Source organism: Phyllostomus hastatus, unplaced genomic scaffold (genome assembly GCF_019186645.2).
Source record: "Phyllostomus hastatus isolate PE091 unplaced genomic scaffold, TTU_PhHast_1.1 phas_contig_86, whole genome shotgun sequence".
Classification (NCBI taxonomy): domain Eukaryota; kingdom Metazoa; phylum Chordata; class Mammalia; order Chiroptera; family Phyllostomidae; genus Phyllostomus; species Phyllostomus hastatus.
Window position 1 is genome coordinate 10,734,663 of NW_025333977.1, and position 26,115 is coordinate 10,760,777.

General features: G+C 39.7%; 1 protein-coding gene across 6 annotated transcripts in view; it reads left to right on the top strand.

The window, feature by feature from the left end:
* The first annotated feature begins 10,063 nt into the window (after nucleotides 1-10,063).
* MME (membrane metalloendopeptidase) overlaps nucleotides 10,064-26,115 on the top strand; it is a 91,963-nt gene continuing 75,911 nt past the window's right edge. Inside the window, exons 1-3 of one of the 6 annotated variants that reach the window (XM_045851315.1) lie at nucleotides 10,064-10,330; nucleotides 14,818-14,987; nucleotides 15,733-15,768. In XM_045851315.1, coding sequence (XP_045707271.1) covers nucleotides 14,828-14,987; nucleotides 15,733-15,768 — 196 coding nt within the window. In that variant the 5' untranslated portion in view covers nucleotides 10,064-10,330; nucleotides 14,818-14,827. Of the gene's footprint in view, nucleotides 10,331-10,697; nucleotides 11,038-12,392; nucleotides 12,428-12,970; nucleotides 12,992-14,244; nucleotides 14,313-14,817; nucleotides 14,988-15,732; nucleotides 15,769-26,115 lie in introns of those variants that run through there. The other 5 variants (XM_045851316.1, XM_045851317.1, XM_045851319.1 and 2 more) reach the window with 5 other exon arrangements.

A 26,115-nucleotide genomic window follows, 5' to 3' on the forward strand; every position in this document is an offset into this window, starting at 1 on the left:
CATTCCTATTCAGTCTTCATTGTAACGTCTGTTTATGTGTTTTCCATTTGGAGGAATTGTTTGGCTTTTATTTGCAGGTTTTTGTATAGTCATTTTCCACTTTTATGTGTCGGCAGTATCTTTCCCTAGTGAACTGATTGTCTTCTTTTCTTTTGTTTTCTTTTGTTTTCTTTTCTTTTCTTTTCTCTTTTTTTTTGGACAAATAGAAATACAATTGAATTTGTAATTAAATTTATCAATGTCTTTATGTTTGAACTTCTGGGCTTTTGAAATCATTCCTCATCACAAAGTCATAAAAATATTCACTTCTATATACTTCTAACATTTTTAACACTGTAAAAAATGTTCTGCCTATTACATTTAAATCCTTAATTCATGTAGAACTAAATTTCTTGGTATCATGTAGTTATGCATGTTTTTCATCTCAAGTTCTCATCACTATTTTAAAAATTGTTAATTCTTTCCCTATCTACCTGTAATGTCAATTCTGCATATACCAAATTTTCTTTTATGCATGAGTCTGCTTTTCGTATCCTTATTATATTTCATTGATCTATTTTCTTTGAATCAATAAAAAATTACTAATTAGTAAATTACTATTAAAATTAGTTTATGTCGCCCTGGCTGGTGTAGCTCAGTGGATTGAGTGCGGGCCTGTGAACCCAAAGGTTGCTGGTTTGATTCCCAGTCAGGGCACATGCCCAGGTTGTGGGCTAGATCCCCAGTGTGGGATGTGTGAGAAGCAACCACACATCGATGTTTCTTTCCCTCTCTCCTTCCCTTCCCCTCTCTATAAAACTAAAACTAAATAAAATTTAAAAACTAAATAAAGTAAAATTACTTTATGTCTTCTTATCTAGTAGGTTAAATCCATACTACTTTTTTTTTAGGATTATTCTGCTCATAATTTTCCCTTTGCTCTTCCATCAACATGTCATAATCAACTTATCATATTTCTAAAAAAATATTTTGGGCATTGGATTGACATTAAACTTAATCTATAGATTAAAAAGAACTGATATTTTTATTATGTTGAATATTCAGCTCCAGTTACCTGATTTAATCCTCATTTTACCTGGTCTTCTTCAGTAACCTTCAGTTAAAATTTACAACTTCTACATTTCTTACATGATTTCTTTCTAAGAAATATCTTTCTATATGTATATTTTTATTTATACCATTATCAATACATATATATATTTGTAACTATATACAGGTCTTATTAAGATTACATCTTCTAACTTTTTGTTTGTGCTCTATAAATATGCAATTAACTTTTTAAAATTATCTTATATCCAATGAATAGTACTCTCTTATAAATGCTAGTAAGTTGTTAATAGATTGCTTGGGTTTTCCAGTATTGGTGTTCACACTGTTTTGAAGCAATGATAGTTTTTCCATTATTTTCTTAGTTCTTCACTTTGCTTTGCTTTGCTTTCCCTTGACTATCTCCCTGTTGTCCCTCCTCCCTTTCTCTGTTTCTTTCTTTCTTTGTTTCTTTTCTAAATGTATCATCTAGGCCTTCCAAATATAGTACTTAATGTTTAACCAAACTTGTATTCCTAGTTTTTTGAGCATTTTTTGTACATTGCCTGCATTCAGTTAGCAAACACATTGTTTTAGCATTTTTGCTTCAAAATTCATGAGTGAGTTTGATCTTAATTTTCCATTCAGATATGATTCTGTTATTAGTGTGGTTATATTAACCTCATAAAATGAATTAGGAAATATTCCTCCTTATTTTATAGAAAGTTATATGAGAATAAAATTATCCATTTCTTTGATTTAAGGTAGAATATGAATTAAAAAATGTCTAGCCCTGTTTCTTTTTTCTCCCTTTATGAGAAGATTTGTATTGTTAGCTAGATTTATTTAATGATTATAAGATTATTTAGGGTCTCTGTTTCTTCTTGAGCCAGTTTTTGTGATTTATATTGTTCTAGGAATCCATTTCATCTCGTTTTTAATATACATTGGATCCAGCAGCCTATAACATTCTCATCATCTAATTTCTGTTTTATCTGTGATTTCTTCTTTTACAAATGCCTCATTGCATGTGATTGCAACCTCCTACTCACCCATCTTAATTAGTCTTGCTACTTTTATTCATCTCTTCAAAAATCCAACTTTGGATTTATTGATCTTTCTTATTATGTAGTTCTTCATGTTAGTGTTTTGAGGTAATTATTTCTTTCCTGTTACTTTCTTAGGATTTATTGTATTGTTCTTTTGTATTTTAACTTCATAGCTTAAATGATAACCTCATTAATTTTCAACTTTATCTTTTTTTTCTTCTTGAGTTATATTTTATTGATTATGGTAATACAGTTGTCTTGATTTTTCCCCCTTTGCACCCCTCCATCCAGCACCCCTCACTCCCTCAAGCAATCCCCACACTTATGTTCATGTCCATGTGTCATGCTTATAAGTTCTTTGGCTTCTCCATTTCCTATACTGTACTTTACATCCCCATGGCTACTCTGTAACTACCTATTTGTATATCTTAATCCTCTTATCTCTTCACCCATTTCCCCCACAACCCCCTCCCATTTGGCAATCACGAAAACACTGTGAGTATCCATGATTCTGTTTCTGTTTGCTTAGTTTGTTTTTTAGATTCAATTGTTGATAGATACATATGTTTTTACATTTTATTGTTCATAGTTCTGATCTTCTTGTTTTTCTTAAGTAAATCCCTTTAACATCTCATATAATAACAGTTTGATGATGATGAATTTCTTTAGATCTTTCTTGTCTGGGAAGCTCTTTATCTGCCCTTCAATTCTAAATGATAGCTTTGCTGGGTAGAGCAATCTTGGCTGTAAGTTCCTGCTTTTTATGACTTTGAACATTTCTTGCCAATCCCCTTTAGTACGCAAAGCTTCTTTTCAAGAATCAGCTGACAGTCTTATGGCAACTCCCCTTTAGGTAACTAACTGCTTTTCTCTTGCTGCTTTACCTTTAAACTTTGGCATTTTAATTATGATGTGTCTTGGAGTGGGTCACTTGCATCAACTTTGTTTGGGACTCTCTGTGCTTCCTGGATTTGCATGTCTATTTCCTTCACCAAATTAGGGAAGTTTTCTTTCATTATTATTTTGAATAGATTTTCAATCCCTTGCTCTTTCTCTTCTCCTTCTGGCACCCCTATGATGCAAATGTTGGACCTCTTGAAGTTGTCCCAAAGACTGGTTATACTATCCTCATTCTTTTTTTTGGATTCTTTATTCTTCTGGTTGCTCTGATTGTTTGTTTTTTGTTTTCTTATGTTCCAACTCATTGATTTGATTCTCAGCTTCATTCACTCTACTGTTGTTTCCCTGTATATTGTCTTTATTTCAATTAATGTATACTTCATTTCCAAATGGATCTTTTTTATGCCATTGAGAGCCTCACTATAGTTCTTGGAGCACCCTTATAACCAGTGTTTTGTTCTGCATCTGACAGATTGCTTATGTACATTTTGTTTAGCTTTTTTCCTGGAGTTTCCTATTCATTCATTTCGACCACATTTCTTTGTCTCCTCATTTTGGCAGCCTCCTTGTTTGTTTCTACATATTAGGTAGAGCTACTTTGAATCTGTGTCTTGCTAGTATGGCATAATACAGTAGGTGTCCTATAAGTTCCAGGAACACAGCCTCTCCTATCATCCAAGCTTAGTGCTTGAAGTGTACCCTTCGTGTGAGCTCAGTACACCCTCCTCTTGTAGTTGAGGCTTGGTTGCTATTTGCAGGTTAATGGGAGGGATTTACCAAGACTAGTCAGCTGCAAGGATTGACTGTGACCACTGACCACCAACCTCTGCCCTCTGTGGAAGATCAGCTGTGCAGGGGCAGGATGGTGGTGCTCTAATGTGGTCTGTAGCTGTCTACTTGGTGCACTGGCCCTGGGATTTCCCAGGTGACACCCCGGAAGGTAGGCCAAAGTCAGCCCCCACCTATGTTTAGCCTATGGCCACCCTTCCTGAGCTATACAGCAACCTGAGATGGCTGCCACTTGTGCTAGTCTTGGAGCTTCCCAGGCAAAACCATGTTGTGAATCTAGGCTGGCTGCTGTTAGTGCTAGGGCTGGGGCTCACTGGCCAGCTGTTGCTTGTTTAAGAGGATTTAAGAACTTGTGAAGCAAGAGCCAAGACCAGCCAGTCATATGGAAAACAGTTTGGGTAAGCCTGTAAGTTGGGTGGGGCAGAGCCTCTGGGGATGTCAAAGGCAGGTCAAACAGTGCTAGAAAGGTTGATGGAGTCTCAGATATGGCCCCAGCTTGTCAGCTCAGTCTAGATGGGTGTGGTTCCTTTAACTCTGTAATTGTCAGACTTCCATTCAATTTGATTTCCGATAGTTCTGAATGATGGTTCTTCTATATTTTAATTGTAATTTTGATGTGATTTTGCAGAGGTGAACCATGTTTACCTATGCTGCCGTCTTGATCAGAAGTCCTCTCAACTTTTTATTCTAAAGCAAAGGATATAAAGTTTTAAATTTCCCTCTAGACACTTCAATTGATATTGGTATGCATATTTTTATTGCTATTCAGTTATTAAGTTCTTTTTTATTATTATGGTTTCATGTCTGATTCATGGGTTATTTGTTGAAAAACAAAATTCAAGTAGTAAATTTTAAAGATCTTATCTGAGATTTTGCTTTTCATGGTTTCAGTTGCCCACAGTCAACTTGGGTCTGATAAAATTAAATGGAAAACTCCATAAAAAATTTCACTTTTAATTTAAATCATGCTGCTGAATGGATTATTCTCTTCATAGGTAAAATTTAAGTCAATTTTGTCCAAATCCAATATTTTTGCACCAGCTCTCTATTGGTTAATATTTGTTTGATATATCTTTTTCTATCATTTTGCTTTTAACTAGTTTATAGTCTTATCCTTTAGATATGTCTCTTAAACAGAAGACAATAGCTGAATTTTACTTATGCATTGTATTACAAATCTTTATTTCCTAATTGGAGAATTAGGTTCAATTATATTTATTGTAATTAATATACTTGGATTTATTTCTACCACCTTACTTTGTACTTTATATCCTTTTCCAGTGTTTTACTTTTTCTCTTTCCTTGTCTTTCATTAGATTACCTTTTATTTTTTTTAAGATTCTATTTATTTATTTTTAGAGAGGGAAGGGAGGGAGAAAGAGAGAGAGAGAGAAACATCAATGTGCTGTTGCTGGGGGTCATGGCCTGCAACCCAGGTATGTGGCCTGGCTGGGAATCGAGCCTGCAACACTTTGGTTCTTAGCCTGCGCTCAATCCACTGAGCTACGCCAGCCAGGGCTAGATTACCTTTTATTTAATTTAGTTTTTTTCCGTCTGCAATGTTTGACCTTATGCACTCTGCTTCTATTCTTTAAGTGAGCACACTAGTAAGTTTTGCATGGATAAGTGATAAAGTCTAAAATTGATCAGTATCATTATCCTCCTTTCCAATGTAGAAGACAAAGAAACTTGCCTCTACCTTCCTATGTTCTTCCAACTGGTTTAATAATCATATCAACATGAGTCCTATTAACAAAAAAATAAGCCAAATTTACTTATATACAAATGTATGGGATCCCCACATATATGACAGAGTGAAAAGCCCCACATACATGAGACAGAAAGGGAAAGTGAGGTATTGATAAGGAAACAAACATATGAACTGCTTCTTCAAGCTGCAGGCATTAAAGAATTATAAGAAGCAGGGCAGGGTGGTTAGTGGTTCTGAAGGATGACCTGTCCCGGATAAGGGAAAAATGCCTTACATACTTGCCTGGGACAGGACAACTGCCTTTTCCAAGAACTGGCACATCATGAGCTATAGGTGAGGGGTTGATCAGATAACCTTAAGGGGATTTATGGGAAGCAATCTCTGGGGTCTGGCTCCAATTTAGCTGGAGGGTATGGCAGCAGATACGTCACAGAATAGTTTCTCCTCCACAGGTATACATGACATTCTGAGTTAAGGATGAAGCAAGACACCTTGGGGCTTCAGAGGGAAGGAAGGTCATTGCTGGGACAAAAGGAAGAACAGATGTTCAATAATTAGATGTTTGCCCTGCCCTATAAATAGGTCATAAAAAGTTATCTCTGGTAATAACTCTTATTATGAGCAAGGCCCCAAAGTTAAATTCTTTAAGGGAGATGTAAAATTTTCCTATGAGTCTGCAGGGTTTCAATTGCCTTCAGCTCAAACTAATTCACATGCCAAAGTGGCACATCTTGGGGAGGTCTGTCCAGAATCCCTTTACCCACAAAACAGAAGTAAGTACGTCAGAGTGTCTTAAATCTAACTAATACTATCTTAAGTTACACACTACCATTTTCCAGTATTTGTTATCTTCATACATTCTTTAGTTAATGTTTATTTAGCTTTACCCATGTTGTTACCATATTCTTGGCTTATCATTTATTCTTTTACATCAGATATTCTATCTACTATCAATTTGGTTTATAAATTCATTCTCAAGAAGTTCCTTTACTGAGAATTAGGTGGTAATAACTCTCTCAGTTTTTGTTTGGCGTGGTCCAGCTAGGACTGCTTAACTATAAATCTTTAAATTGGGGATTTTCAGGCCACACAATTAGTATAAATTCTAATCTTACATCCTACCACAAATGATCTGATTTCTGGCTTGACCATGAATTTGTACCTTTTGGACGTAAATTTAACCTCCTAAATCAGTAGAAAAGCAAATATGTTTATGGCTGGGGAAGGAGGGAGGAGTGGGAATGGGGTTTCAGTTTTATTCTTTTTTCTAGTTCACCTTTTCACTGCAGATGTTTCTTTTCAGTGGTCTCTCAGCTTTAGGCAGAAATCTCTGATCTGACTTTTCTTCTCTGTCTGTGCTAGGCTTTGAGTGAAGTCCCGGGCCTTTACAAAACCTGTGAAAGCTGAAGTTCTAGGTTTGGTAAGGCGTCCTCAGACAGACAAGATGCCCACCAGCAGCAAAGTTCTCAGCATTCGATTTCTTTTTTGGATTCCTGGCTCCCCATACTTTTGGCTTCTGAAGTTTTCCTTCACTTTCTCATTGGCTCAATGGTGCATTTAGAGAACCTTTAAAAAATGCTTTATCAAGTGTTTGTAAGTGTTGCAGACAAAGACAGCTTTTAAGAACCTGCTCTACATCTTGCCAGAACCAATGCATTCCATACTCAATAACTTATGCACGACAGCCAAGAGGACTATTTTCTCCTCCGTTCCTATAACTCAAAAAACTGCATGGCCTTGGACAACTCTGTAAATCTCAGCTTTCTGAGTTTCCTTACTGGAGACTCTCTACTTGATACCTTTAAAAAAAATATTTTCAAACTTCCATTAGCATTCTTGATAAAAACCTGAAATTTCTGGTAAACGTTAGTGAGATTAAGACTTCAGCTGAAAGTCAGAGTCGGAAAATAACTTTATGCATTTTTTTGCTATATACTCTATTTGTTTCTCTCTCAAATACCGCTACCAAGAGTGAATCTTTAATTTGACTTCCTGCAGGGTTTTTTTTCCCCTCTTGCAACAAGTTAAAACTGTAAACTAAAAATTAATTTTAGGCTGCAGTAAGGAAGGAAAGCATTTATTGGAACAAAAGAAAAAAAAAGCTGCAGACTGGGAGTCACGGATTCATGCAGTAACCTAAATTGTGCTCCCAAGACAACATAACCTTTTAGAGGGAATTTTCCTGCTCACAGTTCCCATTTTAGTGAGTTTTGGGTAAATGAGGTTTCCAATTGTACAGTTCTAATTGGTCTCAATTGTGCAGGTCTGATTGGTCAATCGATTGGTCTAGATGCAAATGAGGCTATAATTTGTGTAATCTGATTGGACGGAGCAGGTATCAGTCCATTGGTCAAAAGACAAACCAGGGCTTCTTTGCAGTGGTTGACTTGGGGTAACCAAGCAGGGGAAAGTTCAGTCCCGGGTTCTTCCTGGTATACAGAGTATGTGAGGAGCCCTTGTCAGCAAATAGCCACTAGGCTCTTATTTTTCATAAAATTTGGGCCCTCAGTTGACCATGAGGAGTCCATGTCAACAAATAATTTCTCTTTCAGGGTTTACATCAAATGATTTTTTCTTCTCTGGGATCCACAGAACTCACAGCTGCATAGTCCACAAAGTTTTCATTAGCAAATCTTTAGTTTAAAACAACTGAATTATCTTTGTTTTCCATTTTCAACTCTAAGTTTAGAGGTACTATAAACAAATCAAACCATCTCATTTTCTGCCGGTAATAAGGTATTCCAGAACCGCAAGGATATATTATTATGTTCCAAAGGAACTTTTCTTGTTTAAAACTTTTGTGCAAATTGTAAAACAGAAACTAGATTGAAAAGTTTAAATTGAAGTGTTAAGACTAGGCACATGAGTTTATGGAATTTCCTGTTCATATGCAAATTTAGGGATTATTCCCAAGACATTTCTCTCTCCACCAACATTCATTATTATGTTAATTAGAAGAAATATATTCAATTTTTAATGCACATGGCTCCTTATGAAGAAACTGAGGACTCGGATACATGAAAAAAAAGAAAGACTTTTGTAACTCATTCTAATTCCTTCTTGATTGTATGAGGTTGAAATAACATTTTGGTAATTTAGTTGAAGTGTAATAAAAATTAAGCACTGAAGTGTTAGAAGATCTAGCTTTCTCACAGAATATATTTTATTTAGTAAATCACCTTTCTATGCTTCAAACATTTCTGTAAAATGAGGATAACAGTAATTCAACATTTGAGTGAAAATGAATTGGGTCCAAATTCATTTGAAGTGTGTTGAGACACTTCCCAATGGTTTCAACTTAGCCAAGCTCCTTATAATAATCATTTGTGGGGTAATTACACCCATATTTTCCGATTGCTGTGAGAATTAAGTATTGTCCGGAAACATATACCAAGAAAGAGTAAAACATAGAAAATACTTTTGACATCTATACATTAAATTTCTCTGTATTAATCTAATTTAATAACTGTTACGACTCCTTTAATGCCTGTCCACCGTATTCCATTTACTGTATCATGAGCAAGTATCCCTTTTTCTTCTTGCTTTTCAGCTTTCTCTACTATGAAAAGTATGTAAAATTTATCAGTGCAGAGGGTCTCTCAAGCAGTGAGTTATTTTGATGTTAAAAACAGATATGGCTGCTGCTTTGGGGTGAAATGTTCTGAAAATATCAATTAAAAAAACAGATATTGCCAAGTTTAGGAAAATCCACTTGTATTTCAGTACAAATTTCCCAAGAGGTGTGTGGGTGAGTGTGTGTTTGCAATTATATGTGATTCAAACGAGGAAACGAATCAATGTTCAAGTTGCTTATACACATGAATAATTGAATAATTGAACTAAAAATTAAGGAAGCAAAAAATAAAAAAAAATGAGAGGATGTTCAGTTTTTCTTAGTTCCTTGATATTTATAGCTGACAGAGGCAGCTTTTATAAAGAAACAGCTCTCTTGGAAAAAGAATTTTGTTGGTTTATTTTTTACCCCCTAGAGAAGGAACCACAGGTCTTAAATGATGTGCTGCTTGGCTGCATTTAACTGACAAGGGTCCCAGACACATTACATTTAATTTTAGAACATAGTACAGACACACTTCAGCTTATTTTTCTCTGACTCTCTCACTCTCCATCTCCCAGCCCTCAGGTACACTCATTACAAGATTCCTGAGTCAGGAAGCAGGCGCGGAGTTTCAGTGCAGAATGCAGTTCTTAACATCATGTTGGTCTGACCAAGAAAAAGAAAGAGGGGGAAGAAAGACGAAAAACAAAGGGGGGAAAAAGGAAGGAGAGAAGGAAAACGGGAGACTGAGGCAAAGAAAAGAAAGAAACAAGAAGGAAGGAGGAAGAGAAACAAAGGAAAACGAGAAAGGAAGTAAACCTGGATGAAGAGAGGAAAACGATCAATAACAATGTGAGAAAGGATCTGAGAATGGGAGAAAAGGAGAAGAGCTCCAGGAGGGAGGAAGATAGAATCTTTATCAGCACTTAACAGAATCTCGAAAAGGCAATGCATTGTTTTCTAGAAAGCCCCAAGCTAAGCAATTCCAAGAATGTTTGACATAGCCCTTTTGGGAAGGGTGAGGTGGGGCATGGGTTGGGGGTGGGGGTTTCTTACACGCACACACAGACAGGCACACCCGGCCCCCACGCATGATGTGACAGGATTGGGGAGACCTAGCGGAAACCTTCAGGTCACCCGGGGAACTGCTCCTCTCGCTGGTCCTGCAGCGGCGAGGAGGGGGGGTGGCGAGAGCGCCGAGACGTGCGGGGCGCAGAGATGAGCAAGTGGCGAAGCTGGACCGAGCGCAGGCGGGAGCAGCCGCCCAACTCCCGGTGCGGGATCTGCTGAGAGGCCACGGTGAGTCCTTCCGGGTGCGGGTCCGAGGGATGCCCGGGGTCCCCTTCGCCTCGGGCCCGGGCCGAGGCGGGCTGGTAACCTCCCCGGAGTCCGGCCTCGGCCCGGCGCAGCCCCGCGCCGCTCGAGTCGCTCCTGGGCAGACTTGTGGTCCGACCGGCGCTCCGCGGGGCGCCTGGCCCCGTGCGCTCATTGGTCGGGATGTGTCTGCTCAGCAGCCTTCAACTTCTCCCGAATCCCACTGGCGAGTCCCGGGAGAGCGAGCTGGCACCTGGGAGCGGGAGAAGAGTCCGAAGGGCGCGAGAGCCCGGGGTGGTGGGAGCTGGTGGGATGTGCGCGGGGAGGTCAGAGCCCACAGGAGAGAGCCGCTGCCCTCGAGGCGCGCGGAGCGGGGTCCACGGGTCAGGTCCGGCGCGATCTCAGCGCCTGGGACCCCGCGGACGCGGACCAGGGAGGCGTGTCCGGGGAAGGAGCCACACTGGGACCTGAAGAGTGAGGGCATGGGGCCGAGGTGACCTGGAGGAGGGCTCTGAAGTGCAGTCAGGTCGACTCTTCGGGTTCATTTCCACAGCTCCCTGCAGCCGCTGACACGAGGAGTTAAGTGCAGTTATCGAGATCACGCTGCCTATTTGCAGCGGGGCTGGTTTGGGGGCTGGGAATTTGCCGTTCCGCTGTACAGACACTGGTTTTATTATTATTTTTTAAGCAAGGTTTGTTTTCATTTTGAATTCTGTCGGATTTTCTCCTCCTTTGCAACTCACTTTTCTATTCTTACTTTTCCTCACATGAAGATCTTTTCATTTTCTTTTCCTCTTCGTTTTGCTTAGAACCTTAGTTTCCTATTATGTAATAAGTGCAGTATAGCATACTTAAATCACACAAAGGTTGGTTGACAGGGGTGGGGGGCAGTTCTTTTGTAAATGAAAGTTTCCATACTTAATCAGTCTGTCTTCTTGTAATTTGAAAATAAGGATACTGCAACCTAACATTCATCTTTAGCCACTCGGTCAAGTCCATTCCTCTCCCATATATGATGTAAATGGTAATTTAAACTGAAAAGTGGTACCTGGTTTACAGCGTCAGCGTTTGGGAGCTCCTCATCGGCAAATCAGTTACGAAGGCGCGTACCTCTCTCTGCTGCATTATTGCTGGGTTCTACAATTGTCCAACAATTTCTTGAACTCAATGCAGTGACTTCCGTTGAACAGCTTATGGGAGTAATGTGGATGGCACTTTGTGTCCAGAACTCCATATTCCTGGCCCTGCAAACATCTACAATTTAACGTCCATGGCAAACACGATGATTTCTCTTGAGTGCCTGCCTCCTGTGCTTCTGAAGCTACAGTTAACTCTGGAACTTGTTTCTCCAGCTTCCTGTGCCTCAGTTTCCATAATACAAACTTTAATTGCATAGGGTACCTTCAGGCACTTGCTGAAATATTAATGTAGTAATGTGCTGTGAAGATGAAAATTGCTTAGGTTTATAGACTTCCTTTTAACAAACCAATTATGCTGGGAGTTTTTTTATTTGACTATGTGACTGTTCGCAATTGGTATAAGCATTTCTGCTTTATATTGCTGTGAAATTCAGCTTTCACTTCAGCAAAATGATCATTTATGTGGATGATGTTGTCAAGTTGGTAAGATTCCTTTGGGTTAGATCTCTTAATTCTCTATTCTTTCCTGTGAAAGCATCTACTTTTCTGTTTATGCTTTCTAGCATATTTCCAGTGAAGGTGAACTACGTTTTGGCATATCTTGTTTTATTTGGGGACTGCAAGTACCAACGTTTATATATGTGTATTTCTTTTGTGTAATTGCTGTCCTTTCCAAGCCCTCTCTCAAATGGTGCTGGGTGTGATAGAGTTGAGTATTCAAGTATCTGGGACTTCCTGAGGTCCAAGATTCTGACCTCTGTTTCTTTAAAAGAAGGTACTGATTCCACTGGAACTACCTGGAAATGAATAACAAAGTTAACTAGGAGGTTAAACTTGGATCATTTCTGCTTTGCTCAGTGCTGTTATTGAACAGTGCTACTCAGGAACAAAAAGACTGAAATTTGCAGAGGATTTCCAAAAAGGGCAGATGGAGAGCTTGCAGGTGATTCAAAGCTGCTATTCTTTGACGTAGGTAAAAGGGCTCAACAGCTTCAGTCCCTGCCTTGGGTTCCCTGTAATGATTTCTGCTGCCTTAGGTGCAGAACCACTAGGAGCCCAGAAGTTTTCCTGCAGAAGCCTGGTGGCGCTAAAGAGCACCTTTCATTTAACCCCGTAGCTGCCCTGATTCTTGGCCAGAAGTTTTTCTGGGGAAACTGATTGTTGTTTCAGAGAAAGAACTAAAGACAGAAGTGGGTCATATTATATTTCTTTAGATGGTCTTTTGAGATATTAGAGCAGGGGAGAAATACTCAAGAAAGGGAAATACTTCTGCAAATGTGATACATATGTTCTTTAGGTCAGTCTCGGTTTATTCTGAGGGAAGTTTTGATTGTTTATCTCTCTGTGTGGTGTAAGTGTTAAATTTGTTTTCATCTTTTCTTTCCCCAACCACCCCTATTAAAACTACAAGGACTACAATCAAAGTAATTCCATATCATAACCCCAGGGGCTGAGACCAAGACAACATGAGTTACATAACCATTAAGAAAGACATTTTAACATTCAGGTACATTACATTCCACTTTTATTGAGCAGACACGGTTTTCATGGTCTAATAAAATATTTTTATTTGAAAGTCTGTCCTTGGTTATAGCCTCATGTAATCAAGAGGAGAGCATGCTTAAGATTCTGTATCCAGAACTTTAAAGTTTAGTTGCTGTGGTTCACTTATTAATAATTCACCAGGGAGATTAAATGTCTACTTATCTGCTGGATCTGCCAGACCACACTTCAAATGTAGACTTTGTCTCTTCTTTATCCTGTGCCTCAGTTTCCACAAAACATATCCTCAGGGAATTGTGAATGTTCAACAAAGATCTTTACCTAAAAGAGCAATTCGGAGCAGTTGCTTCACCTAGGAACTAAATTATATACTTAATTTTTATCAAGCTATAAAAAGCTAATCTGTTAGTTTACAATGCTCTTTCTACATTACAGCCCTACAGAAAAACTGAAGTTATCTGGGCATTCGTAGATGGCCCAGAGAGAATCAATAGGCCTCTAAAAGAAACATAATGAAATCCGATATTTAAGCTTAATATCCCTTAAATTTCCCCCCAAAACTTAGACAGTATGATCTACAGTAGGTTTTATTATATGATGACACAATTTTATGTCAAGCAGTAACCAAGTGTGTTCTTTATGAAGAACGTGTACTAATTGTGTCGCCTTGGGCAAATTACCTGACCTTTCTGCTCCTCTGCTTCCTGCTGTGCAGGGTTAGAATATCAATATCCCCCTTGCAAAGATTAGATGCACTAGTACATGTAAAGCCTGAAGAGCTATGACTGACACATGGGGAGTGCTCAATAAGTGTCCACTGTTATTAGAAGTATTAATATCGAAATACATATGAGTTAAGCAAACAGCTTGACCATTGTTACCCTTACCTACAAGGTAGGATTTTTAAAATCATATTTTTTTCTTCTTCAGTTGCACAAAGAAATTATGGTTAACATCTTTCATCCCTGGAGGTAAACCACTGACTTTTGGTCCAGTGAGTGACCATTTTCAGAATGTTGTCTAACCAGTTCATAGCTACCTTTATTGGCAGTCGTCATAATTTTGAGCTGTAAAATCAAAAGTTGTTTTTAAGACTAAAAAGAAACTATCATGTGTTTGTTTTTAATCTGCACTCCTATTTCAAATTATTGCCTAGTCAAAACCGCAAAGTGTTAGTTATTGATTTCCAGGCCTATAAAGGGAGCCCCTGGAACATGATATAAAAGTCACCTTTGACATCGTCCAAAGTTCAGAACGGTGGTTTAAAAGTTTCCTTAATGATAGTAGAGCAATTATTTGCTTAGGAACTGCTGAAGGAATCCTGTGTGAGTATTTAACCGAATCTCTTGTCTAGTTTTGCTTGCATCTTCTGTGAGCATAAAAGAAAAAACAAAAACGAAAGGTTGGGATAATGACCTGTCAAATTCACTGGGCTCTGTATTCTTCTCTGTGGGAATCAAAATCTTGACTTTTTTATTTTAATTTTATTTATTTTTAGAGAGAAGGGAAGGGAGGGAGAGAGAAAGGGAGAGAAACATTAGTGTGTGGTTGCTTCCCACGCACCCCCCCACTGGGGACCCAGCCAACCCAGGTGTGTGCCCTGACTGGGAATCCAACTGGTGACCCCTGGCCCTCAATCCACTGAGCCACACCAGCCAGGGCAAAAAGAAAATTTTCACTTTCAACTAAAAACTTTTACTTCTTACTTAAAATAAGTTAACTTTTACTTTATTCGTTAAGCATTTGGAATATTGTATACATATACGTCCTCTTTTTATCTGTTTATTAGTTTATTAGAAACTGTTAAAAAAATTTTTAAACTTTTTGCAGATTTTAGGTGATGGGCAGATCAGAAAGTCAGATGGATATAACTGATAACAACACTCCAAAGCCAAAGAAGAAACAGCGATGGACCCCACTGGAGATCAGTCTCTCCGTCCTGGTCCTGCTCCTCGCGGTCATCGCTGTGACGATGATAGCGCTCTACGCCAACTACGACGGTGAGTTGCTCCAGCTCCTCTGCACGTGTAAATGCCGAAGAGAGTGGCGAGTGGCGTCTGCATCTGACGCATTTCCCATCTGTTGATGCGTTAAAGAGAAAGACAATTAAATTAAAGGTAGTTCTATAAAGGTGCATTTGTAAAATGTAACATCAATATGTCAAGACAATTAACTTTGACTAAAGTACAATGTCTTGAACGTTTGAGCTAAATGATTCCTTGCCAAGTATATTTAATGCACTCATGCTGATTTTATGAGGATTCTAATGTATAATTTCATTTGATTAAAGTATACACAATTTTGCGGCCAACTTCAATTAGTCAGTTTTGTTGTGTCGTTGAAATTCGAAAGGGCTGCACAGGAATGTGAGAGGTCAAAATGGAGGCTTAGAAGTGTTTCACAATAAGGATTAGAAAAGATTGGTTCCCTAATGACCAAAAAACAAACAAACCATGATTACCAGACTAAAACAACTGATTATTTCAATTTAAAAGACCTAGAGCATAGTGGGTAGAGATGATGCAATAAACACATTTTTCTTCATAATGAAAATTTTAAATTTAGGATTTTCCCACTTTATTCCTCCATATATTTAAACTACTAACAATGATATGTAATATTCAGGTTTAGTTCTTGCTTTACAGAATTGGTTATATAATTGGTGGTTTTTAGAAGAACAAAAGATAGGGAGGAATTAGAAAACTTGTATTGCAAATATTTATGTGTATACCCTTCTTTTTCTAGATGGTATTTGCAAGTCAGCAGAATGCATAAAATCAGGTAAGAGGATGGTTTTTAAATATAGTAGTTATAGTAGTTATAATTAATGTATAACATTTAAAAATCAATGCTAATAGATATATCTCTAAATTTGCTTTGTTTACTATTTTATTCATTATGGATCACTTATAGGCAAGAAAAATAAAAATGTATTTAAATAGTAGATTACTTGACATGTTTATTCTAAAAAAGAACTTAAGAAGGGAGTGACACGTAGTCATTTAAGTTACATGGAGAGGTTGAGATTTGGGAGGGGCCCTGAAGCAGGGCTAGGATTGGAAGGGGAGATACAGCAGAGGGAATTCCCAACAAGAAGAAAGAATGGCAGGAATAAATCACGTTGCTGAGAAGCAGTGAAAACATAGACCCGATAGGTAGGGGCACATTATTGAGAGCTTTGAACATCTGTGTTTAGCCTTGATGTTGTAATAACTGAGAAATGGATATTTTCCTGAACAGGTCACTTGATAAAGCAAAAACTGAAAGATGATTCTGGGAATGCTAGTCTAGATGGATTATGTGAGAAGTAATAAGCCAGGACGGGTGGGCAGATAGGGGTTGTTGCTCTAAGTCAGGTGTGAGCTGGAGAGGTCAGCCTGTGATGGGATGAGACAGCTTTGGGGCAAAGTGAAGGGAGAATGGGATGGCTAGATAGAACTGACTTGCTCAATGAAGGGTTTGAATAATTTGGAAATGATGCCCAGTTTTAAAACCTAAAAGACTCGGGAGAATGGTATGAATGCACACAGACGTAGAAAAGTTAGGAGGTAAGCCTGTTTTAGGGAGGGGTGTGGTTAATATGAATTCGTGTGTGTTGAGTCTAAGCCAGGAGTAATATATTGAGTCTAAGCCAGGAGTAATATCCCAGTGGGGACAGGCAGCAGGCAGGTAGAGATGGAGGGTTAGAGAATCTCCTGTGGAGTAGATGCAGGATCTGACAGGCCAGGGGTGACAGCTGGGCCTTGGGAGTATTGGAGTTCCCAAAAGGAGAAGAGAAGAGGTATAACAGCAGAATTTAAGAGGACATCAAACAGTAGAGTAGAAGGAAAGGTCAGAGAGGTGTAAGGAGCTGCAGAAGTCACATCCATCAGAGTGGTGAAAAAGAAGAACATTCTGACAAGGAGAAGAAAGGTGTAACTGGGCACAGCACCCTGGATATAAACACAGTATTAATGCCCTTTGACAAGAGATTCTAAACTTCCTCCCAAGAAACAATCTGCCTCAAAAGATTTGTAACCATTTGCTGTTGCATATTCTTAATCCGGGTTTTTGTTATTCACTGACCTTTGCAAAATAATGATGGGAAGATATCTTAGGATTAAAGGTTATAGTCTAATATTTTGAATATGTGCTCCTTTGCATTTCTTTATTGCTTTTTGATTTATCATTATTATTATTGTTGTTATTATTATCTCTTTTGCTCTGGATCTAAACTGCACTTGCTGTATACTCATTTGAGACAGGATGTGGGTAGCTTGAGAAAGACTTGATTGGGGTAATAGCCATTTGCTGCTCAACATAACAGGCACTTTCCCATCCAACCATTCTGGTTTCCCAGAGACCAGAGAAGTTCCTTTTGTCCCCAGGGAAATGGCTGTACAGGTGCCTTGGCTGGGAGATAGCCAGGGTCCCTGTGCCAGAGTTAATAATGTGCCCAAGTTGTCAAAGTTACCATTTGCTCTCTCCCCACTCCTCCTCCTCCCTTCCCTCCACCAGCTGCCCTATTATATGTTCATGCCATCCTGCTCTGAGAAACTGCCACGTGTGTGTTGCCCTCTAATTATCTCTAAATTTCTCAGTCCTTAGAACACTTCATGTGTCTCTTAAGGCTCTTTCACACCGTCTCTTCTCTTCTCCATCACACTTTTATTTCCCTCTTTCTTTTTTCTTACATTTTGTTTTTGAAGAAACTGGATCCTTTTACTAGTAGGTAGGCCAGGAGATCTCGGCCGTTTTCTCTCTCGGCACCCACCCCGGGAGAAATGTGATTTTTGAAATCTGGAATCTTAGATAGGACTTAATGTTTAGATGTATGGATTTGGCTTTTTAAATAGTCTTTGACAAGCCTCAACTCATTAAAAGGTATTTAACCTGTATCCTTTTATTGTAGCTTAGAAATCACACCGAATGTAGAGTACCTCGTAGAACCGTATCTTGGCAGAGAAATGTATACAATAGAAATAGCTTCAGTTGGTAAACAAGGTTACTGAATAGCATCGTGTTTTTCTTCATTCTGCTCTGTTGGTTCACAATCTGTTAGAATACTTTCATATCCATAGTTATTACTCTTCCTGGGTGAAAAAAAATGAAATTCAAATTAACCCTTATGGATACAATTTCACACCCATGCGCACACACAGTCATCTGCTAGTTAAGAAATCTGTTCTGCCATAGATAATATAACTATTGCTTTTAGAAGTTGCTGCAAGTGAAGAAAATTCTAAAGGAAACCTTGAATAGGAAAAAAGTACTAAAGGAAGGGAGAGAATGAGAAGAGTGGAGTGGATGGAAAGGAAAATGACGGTGGAGAAAAAATGTTGAAAAACATATACAGTCTCCTACTAGCAATTCTATAACTTACTTTTTAAAAGGCTAGGAAAATCCAAACCAGAGTACAGAAATTCTTGAGAAATGAAAAATTAAGTATTGATAGCCAAGGTGCTTACTTTGAGTGGAAGTTGATTCTAACTTAAATCTTTCTGCCAGTGGATGGGAAGTGCACTTCTCTCTGTGACCCTGCAAGGTCAAGGGGCCATCTCAAAGCAAAAAAAAAAAAAATATTGCAGAAGGCTGTGGGTCACCTTGAAATCTGTTGATTGTTAGGTACTTAAGTCTGAGCATCTATGAATTGAAATATTCATAATATACATAAAATGAGGTTTATGGTAAACACTTTAAATTAACTTGTTTATATATGAAATGCAGCAGTGTGAAAGATTACACCAGACCTAAAATAAAACAAACTACTTAACAAATAACCAGGTAAGGCAGTGCTTACAACCCTGCTGTTAAAGCATGAGTAATATTCTTCATCTCTTATTTACTGTATAAGATTGTCAAAGATATGGAGTTATAGGGTTTGTATGTGATTTCTCAAACTTCTCTATATAGATCTAAATCCTGTAACTGCTTCCCACTACAGGGCAACCTTGCTAACTTGGAAGATTTCACAGAATCATGTGCTTTCAATCAGGTGTTCTTAGCTTTCTCACTGATGACGTTTGGGGCTGGACAATTCTTTGTTGGGGGAGGAGGCTGTCCTGTACATTATAGGATGTTTTGCAGTGTCCCTGAATCCTACCCATGAGGTGCCTAGTAACACTCCACCCCCCCAAGTCGTGACAACCAAAAACATCTCCAGATGTTGCCGAATGTCACTGGAGGCAGCACAGTCACCTCTGGTTGGATGCCACTGGCTTAAGTGGCCTGAAGGGATCACCCAGTGCTTTTCCCTCGGTGGTAGGCAGAATGATGCCTCCCTAAAGCTGCCTGCATCCCAGCCCTGGATCTTGTGAACGTGTTGCTTTACATAGCAAAGGAGACTTCACAGGTATGATTGAGTTAAGGATCTTGAAATGGGAAGATTATCCAGAATTAATTGGATGGTGTTATGTAGTCATGGGGTTCTTACAAGCGATGAGGGAGCAGGAGGGTCAGAATCAGAGGTGATGTGGCGCCAGAAGCAAAGGCTGCAGTGACGTGGCCACAAGCCAAGAAATGTATGCAGCCTCTAGAAGCTGGAAAGGGGAAGGAATGTTTCCTCCCCAGAGCATTCCGAAAGAATGCGGCCCTGCCAACCCTTTTCAGAATTCTGACCTTCAGAGCTATAAAATAATAAACTCATGCTGTCTGAGGCCACTCAGTTTATGCTAATCTTTATAGCAGCAATAGAGAACTAATACTGCACCTTCCGTAGTTCCTTTATTTTAAAACTCTCTTTGAAGAATTAAAACACACACATGTGTGTTTGTTTGTTTGTTCTTTTGTCTGTTTTACCAAACTGCTGTTTTATTTCTACATTGAGTAATGTAATATACATGTATAAGGAAGGAATGTTAAATAGATTAATAGAGGAGTAGAACAACAGAATGCAGGAGAATAATAACAGAAAATAGAGTATCATAAAATAAAAATAGAAGATAATGAAGTAGAATAGTAAGAGCTAACACTTCCTGAAGGTCTATGCATCTGGCACTGTTGTAAGCAGTTAACATGTATTAACACATTCGATCCTCATACTGACCCTGCGAGACCGGTACCATTATCTTTACTTTTTGCGGATGACGAAACTTGCATTAGGATTCTAACCCAGGAGGTGGCCTGGCTCCAGAGGCCGTATTTACAGCCACTTCTCCAGATTACCTCAAAGGAGACTGGGAGTCTGTCACACTTGCAGTACCCTAGGCCCGTGCGTACAGTACATGAGAGGTGCTGCCCCTCCTGCTGAAAGACATCAGGTGACCCTCAGAGGCTCGAAGCAGTTAAATCCAGACTGAGAAGGAGAATATCTCTTAGACCCAGAGGCCAACTACTTTACTGAAAACAGGGAGCAGCTTCGTCATCAAATACAACGTGGAGTAGGGGAGGTCTGAAGAGGCAAATGTTGGCAGTGCAGTCCTGAAATCTCTGGGGGATAGAGCGGCCACAGGACATGGACAATACGGTCACGAGGGGGGCTGTACCCTGCATAGCCGTGGCAGCTGAGAGACAGCTCCTGGGACGTCAAGGCCTGGATGCTGCCGCTCAGAGCCATCCATTCTGTTTTGTTCTCTACTAACCGAGCAAACTTTCCATGAGTACTCAGTTATTAATACAGAAAAGGAGGCATTGTGTTCACCTGAAAGATGCATTCAGCCTGATAAATATATGCACATTCTGATTTATCATCACTTTTGTGCGGCTCAAGCTATTGTCTTTAAAGTAAATGGAACTTCCAATAACTGGTCATTTCTGCAAGGGCTGGATCCTGGTAATCCCCTGGGCGAAGTGTCCTGGCACCAGCTGGCCTTTTCTTGATAGCAACAGGGTCTCTCTGCCTCTCTGTGGACCATGGTCTCCCCTTTCTTGCCTATTAACACGCAAAAAACCTTCGTAAAGAAAAATGGCACCACATAAGTATGGCAGACTGATTCCTGAGGCCTGCGAGTTACAACCTCTCACAGTAGGAGATGAGGTTATTTTATTACACAATTCACAATTAAGTTGGAAAAAACTTTTTTTCAGGTGATAGGAACTCAGCAGGTATCTTAGTGGAAAGACTGCTGAAGCACACCTCTGTTAATTCAAATGTGACATGTGGCAATTTGCTGTGGTTGGCTACCCCGGCACCATTCTCCTGGCAATTGCACAGCAGTGTTTGCTTTAAAAATTCTCCAGTCAAAATTTACATTTGTCAATCAAATTCTTTCCAAAAAAGAGAGCCAGTTGTATGATAAATACACACATATATAACATGTAGTTTTTCTTACCTGCTGGGTAATTTTCAAGCAGTAGTACCCTATCATTTTTTTAAAATTCGTGGTCAAGATATGAAAAACAGATAAATTGAATTAATCAGTTAAAGGGAAAGAACATTAGCAATGCCATAAGCTTATTTTGAATGCAAAGGTTTGTTTTACAAATGCACAAATTACCTATATTTAAAAGGGAGTGGGTGTAAGATGGAGTGTGGGCCAGGATGAGGACCCCGGCTTTACCCGACCAGTTAGTGTGAGAGAGATGGGATGGCCCCTCTGTGGCGGGGGGACCTTCTGTGGCGGAAGGGCCTTTCTGTGTCCTGGTGACCGCCAACTCCAAGGTGCTTTTCGGTAAGCCTTTGATACAACAGGAAACTCAAATTGATAGCATTTTTTAGATTATTTAAGGGAAATTGAAAATCATGGAATTAAAAAGATAATAGAGGGTAAGTTGAATAGCCTTAAAACCCTTAAAAAATTTATTTTCTGGACTATTCAGAGGAGGAAGTACAGGGAGCATGGGGTGAATGGGGTGAGAGGAATTTTGATCCTATTTCTGACTAAAACTTGGAATAAGTTCTTTCTATTTAAAGTCCCCTAAACCCATACTAACTAAAAGGGCTACCCAGAAAAGATAGGCAACACTAAGTGCTAGTGAGGATATGGAAAAACCAAAGCCGCTGTAAATTGTTAGTGGGCTGTAGCAGACTTCACTGTATCCCAGCGGAAAGTGCAAAAACCACTTTGGGAAAGTTTGACAGTGTTTATGAAAATTAAACATATGCTTTTCATACAGCCCAGCAATTCCACTCACAAGTATGTACGTAAGAGAAATGAAAACGCATGTTCTTACAAGGACATGTATGTGGTTGTCCACCACAGCATTGTTCATAATGGCCAAAACACGGGAACAGCTCTGGTGTCAGCCAGCGCAGGTGAGTGAACGAAGCGTGGGACAGCTGGAGAGAGGAGTACTACGCAACAATAAAAAATCACTGCTGTGATCCACACAACAATGTGAATGAACCGCCAAAACACGACGCTAAGTAAAATAAGCGAAACACAAAAGACTGCATATTATTTAATTCTATTTATGTGAAATTTCCAGAAAAGGCAAACTTGGAGAGGAGAAAGCAGAATGGCTGTTGCTCGGGGCTGGGAGTGGAGACGGGATTGCTGTAAATGGGCACAAGGGAACTTTCTGGGATGATGGGCGTATTCTAAAATTGGGTGATGGTGATGATGGCACAACTGTATACATTTATTTAAAATAATTGGGTTAATTTATGATATGCAAACTATAAGAGTGTTAAAAAAACCTCTCTCATCCTTTTTTTCCATCTCTAATATCCATTTACAAGTAATTATCTTATATTTTGATTGTATGCTTGCTATTAAATGTTGAGGGCATTGATTTCTATTTTGACAGATCAAAATGAGTGTGTGTAGTTTTCCATATGTACCAAATCTTTGCTAAATAACTTAACTCAAGCTTTGCGATTTGAGTATTCATTGATTATATTAGGGTTATATTGATGAAAACTCTATGGAAAATAGTAAACCAACTAGCAAGTTAAATTATTTTTGAATTAGACACTGGGAGCATTGTTTGCATGCCCTGGGGTTTCCCATTCAGAAGAAGTCAGAGTTGTGTGTAGGATGGAAGGGCCAGGTGGACCAGCCATCCCTGAGTCAAAGTCAGGCTGCTGGCTCTGCCAGAGAGCCATTACCAGGGATAATCCTGCTTCTGGAAAAGTGTGTTTGTTTTTTTATACAGGTTCTGTGACATGTTTCCTTTTTCACCTTGACTGCTAGTAAGTAAAGGATCAAATTTGTTTGTAACTTGTCATTGCTGGACCTCTGCATACATTTGATTCACTAGCATCACTCCCCTTTACTTTCTCGTCCGACGCATATGAATTAACTTATTTTACGTTTTCCTGGAAGGCCACTTTGAATTCTTTCCCAAGCAATGTAAGTTAATAATTAGATGACTAGAATATAAATAAATTCCAGCGACAGATATGTGCAGGAGAAAGGCTGTTAAATAGTAAACTTTGTTTCAAAGAGTTGCAAACGTTATGAATGATTACAGCACAGTCTTTTGAAAGATGACTGTTTCTTTTTCCTCTAAGCCAGCTTAGCCTGGGAAAGCTAAGATGCCAGTTCTGGCCATATCCTGTGTTTGTTAGTATGTGATCTTAATTAGGTCAGATTAGCTTTCTGCGTTTCGTTTTCCTAATCTGCAAAACTGGAATTAAAAGTGTCTCATTTTACAGGGGAACAGCAAAGACGAATGACAGCCCATTTCACGTTACAAATCCTTCAGGGAGATGCGCCATCAGTATAATGCACAGATGTATTCCATTTAATGTGCTCTGTCATGAATGTTACAAATGCTCTGTTTAAAACTATTCATTGAGAATCAAAAAACAATCAGGATATTTTTAAAGAGAATGATGTAACTAAAACAGAGAGAAAGAGAGAGGAGGAGAGAGGGAGAGTAGTACGTTTTAGATACTCTCAGGTAACATTTTCTTTGACCATCATGCTCCGACTTAGCACAGGGGGTGACAAGTTAGCCTGTGATTCACCCAAAAGGAGCACAGTCAGAAATGGACACTTCAATCCGTGTTTCCTGCAACGCAAAACCAACCAGCAGACACACCTGGATTTGAACATGTAGCTACTCTGTGTGCTCTTGCAGACCTTCTCTGTTAACCCCTTCCTCACCATGGATTAACCCCTTTAAAAAAAAAAAGCCAGAGGCCTGTAGCAAGAGGAGAATAACTAGATCTTTGCTGTTCAAAGTGTGACCCGAGGCCAGCAGCATCAGCAAACACAGATTCCCAGGCCTCACCCGAGCCACACTGAGTCGGCAGCTGTCCTTTCTAAAGTGCCCAGGAAAGTCGTGTGCATCACAAAGTTGGGGAAGGGCTGAAGAACAGTGATTCTCACCTATGGCTGCTCTCAGGGTAATTTGGGAGGCTTGGAAAATATACCCACGCCAGACCTTCCCTCCTCCCTGAAATACAAAGTTCCTGTTCATTCAGTGGGGTGGGCTTTGTTAGGTGTCAGGAGAGAAAGCAATTCAGGTAAATAAATTGGCATTCAGGTATGTAGGCATTACCTGGACATTTGCGTATAAAAGAAGGGATGTGTTAGCCAACTGATTACTTCAGTAGATGCAATTTCAGACTGCGCTGCTCAGGGAAAACTAACTCTGAAGGAGATACGGGGCCTGCCTTTCTGCTAACAATGAAGAAGCTGGACCTGGAATGTTCTCCCGAGATGTTTCCCAGGATAAGGCGGGCATGAGTGTTTTCATAGGGACTTCAGAACAATGCCTCTCCTCATCCATTCATTAATTTATGTATTCACCTATTTATTTATTCATTTATTTTTTTTTACCAATAACATTGATTGGGCACCTTCTAAATGTTGAAGACTTTTCTAGAAACTGCGAATAAGGTACTCTTTCCCCTCAGGAAAGTGACAGTCTGGTCAGCATAACAGACCAATAAACAAATTGCCTTACAGTTTTGATATGTGCTACGACGGATACTCAGAGGGTGCTGCCGGCACTCTGAGAAGGGGACTCCTGAACTAGATCAGTCACGGGAGTGGGTGGGTAGTGATGGTAAGGGGACTGGGCGGGTGGAGTGGGATTCTCAAGAGCAAACGTTGCCCCCTAGGTTCTGAAGGACAGTCAGAATTGCCAGACCAGGGGAGCAGAGGGCAGCCCAGGCATGCAGGCTGGCTGCTAGATGCAGGCAAAGGCGTGGTGAGCCTAGGACCTGCAGGTGGTTCCTGATGGCCGGAATGCACTGTGGAATGTCCCAGGCTAGTGGGGCATGATGCCGGAAAAGAAAACAGAGGTTAGGTCATATGTCACCCGGGTTGTGAGAATTCTTCTTCAAGTCTGTAGAAAATGAATAAATATGTTACAGGGATCATCTAAGGATTTTAAGCAGAGGCGTAGCATTCTCACACTCTCCTGCTATCTAGCTCAGACCTGGTGAAGCGGAGGCAAAGATTTACCCAGACAAATAGAACACTTCTGCATCCTGGGTGCCAGGAGAGCTCGGCAGGACTGAGGAACTGAAAGAACAGCTACAGAGCTAAGTTGTAGAGCCTGTTTATGAGGATGTGAGTGCAGCAGTGAGAAGGGGAAGTGTGGAGCATTTGCACAGGTATGAGCAAGAGCCGGATCTGTTAGTCCCTGTGAGAGTGCATGGACCTTCTGCTAACAGAACTGGAAGTTACCAAAGGAAGGGCTTTATTACTTTAATTTTTTAGAGTATTTATTTATTTATTTTTAGAGAGAAGGGAAAGGAAGGAGAAAGAGAAATGTTGATTGGTTGTCCCCTCGAATGCGCCTCAGGCGGGGAGAGAACTGGCAGCCCAGGCATGTGCCGTGACCAGGAATCAAACCAGCGAACTTGCACCTTGCAGGACGACACCCAACCAATTGAGCCACACCAGTCAGGGCCAGAAGGAAGGGTTTTAAAGGAAGCATGACTTGCTCAGAATTACTGAGAAGGATCAGTGACTATAACGGAAAAAATGGCCGCAGGCAGGAAATTAAGCTGCTACCCATGGCAGCTCATGGTTGCCTCTATTTGAATGGTAATAGAACAAAGACAAAGATGGATTTGAGAATATTTAGCAGGTATAATTCATAAGACATGACATTTATACAAATGTGTGAGGTAGTGAGAGGGGAGTCAAGTATAACTCCGAGTTTCTGGCTTGGGAAACTGGGTGATGTGTGGCCTTTCACTGAGCCAGGGAACACAGAGGAAGAGCTGTGTGGGTAATAGGCTGGGGCCAGTGCACAAAAAGTTCCCTTTGAGACAGTGTAGATCTGAGATACCGGCAGGTCTTCCAC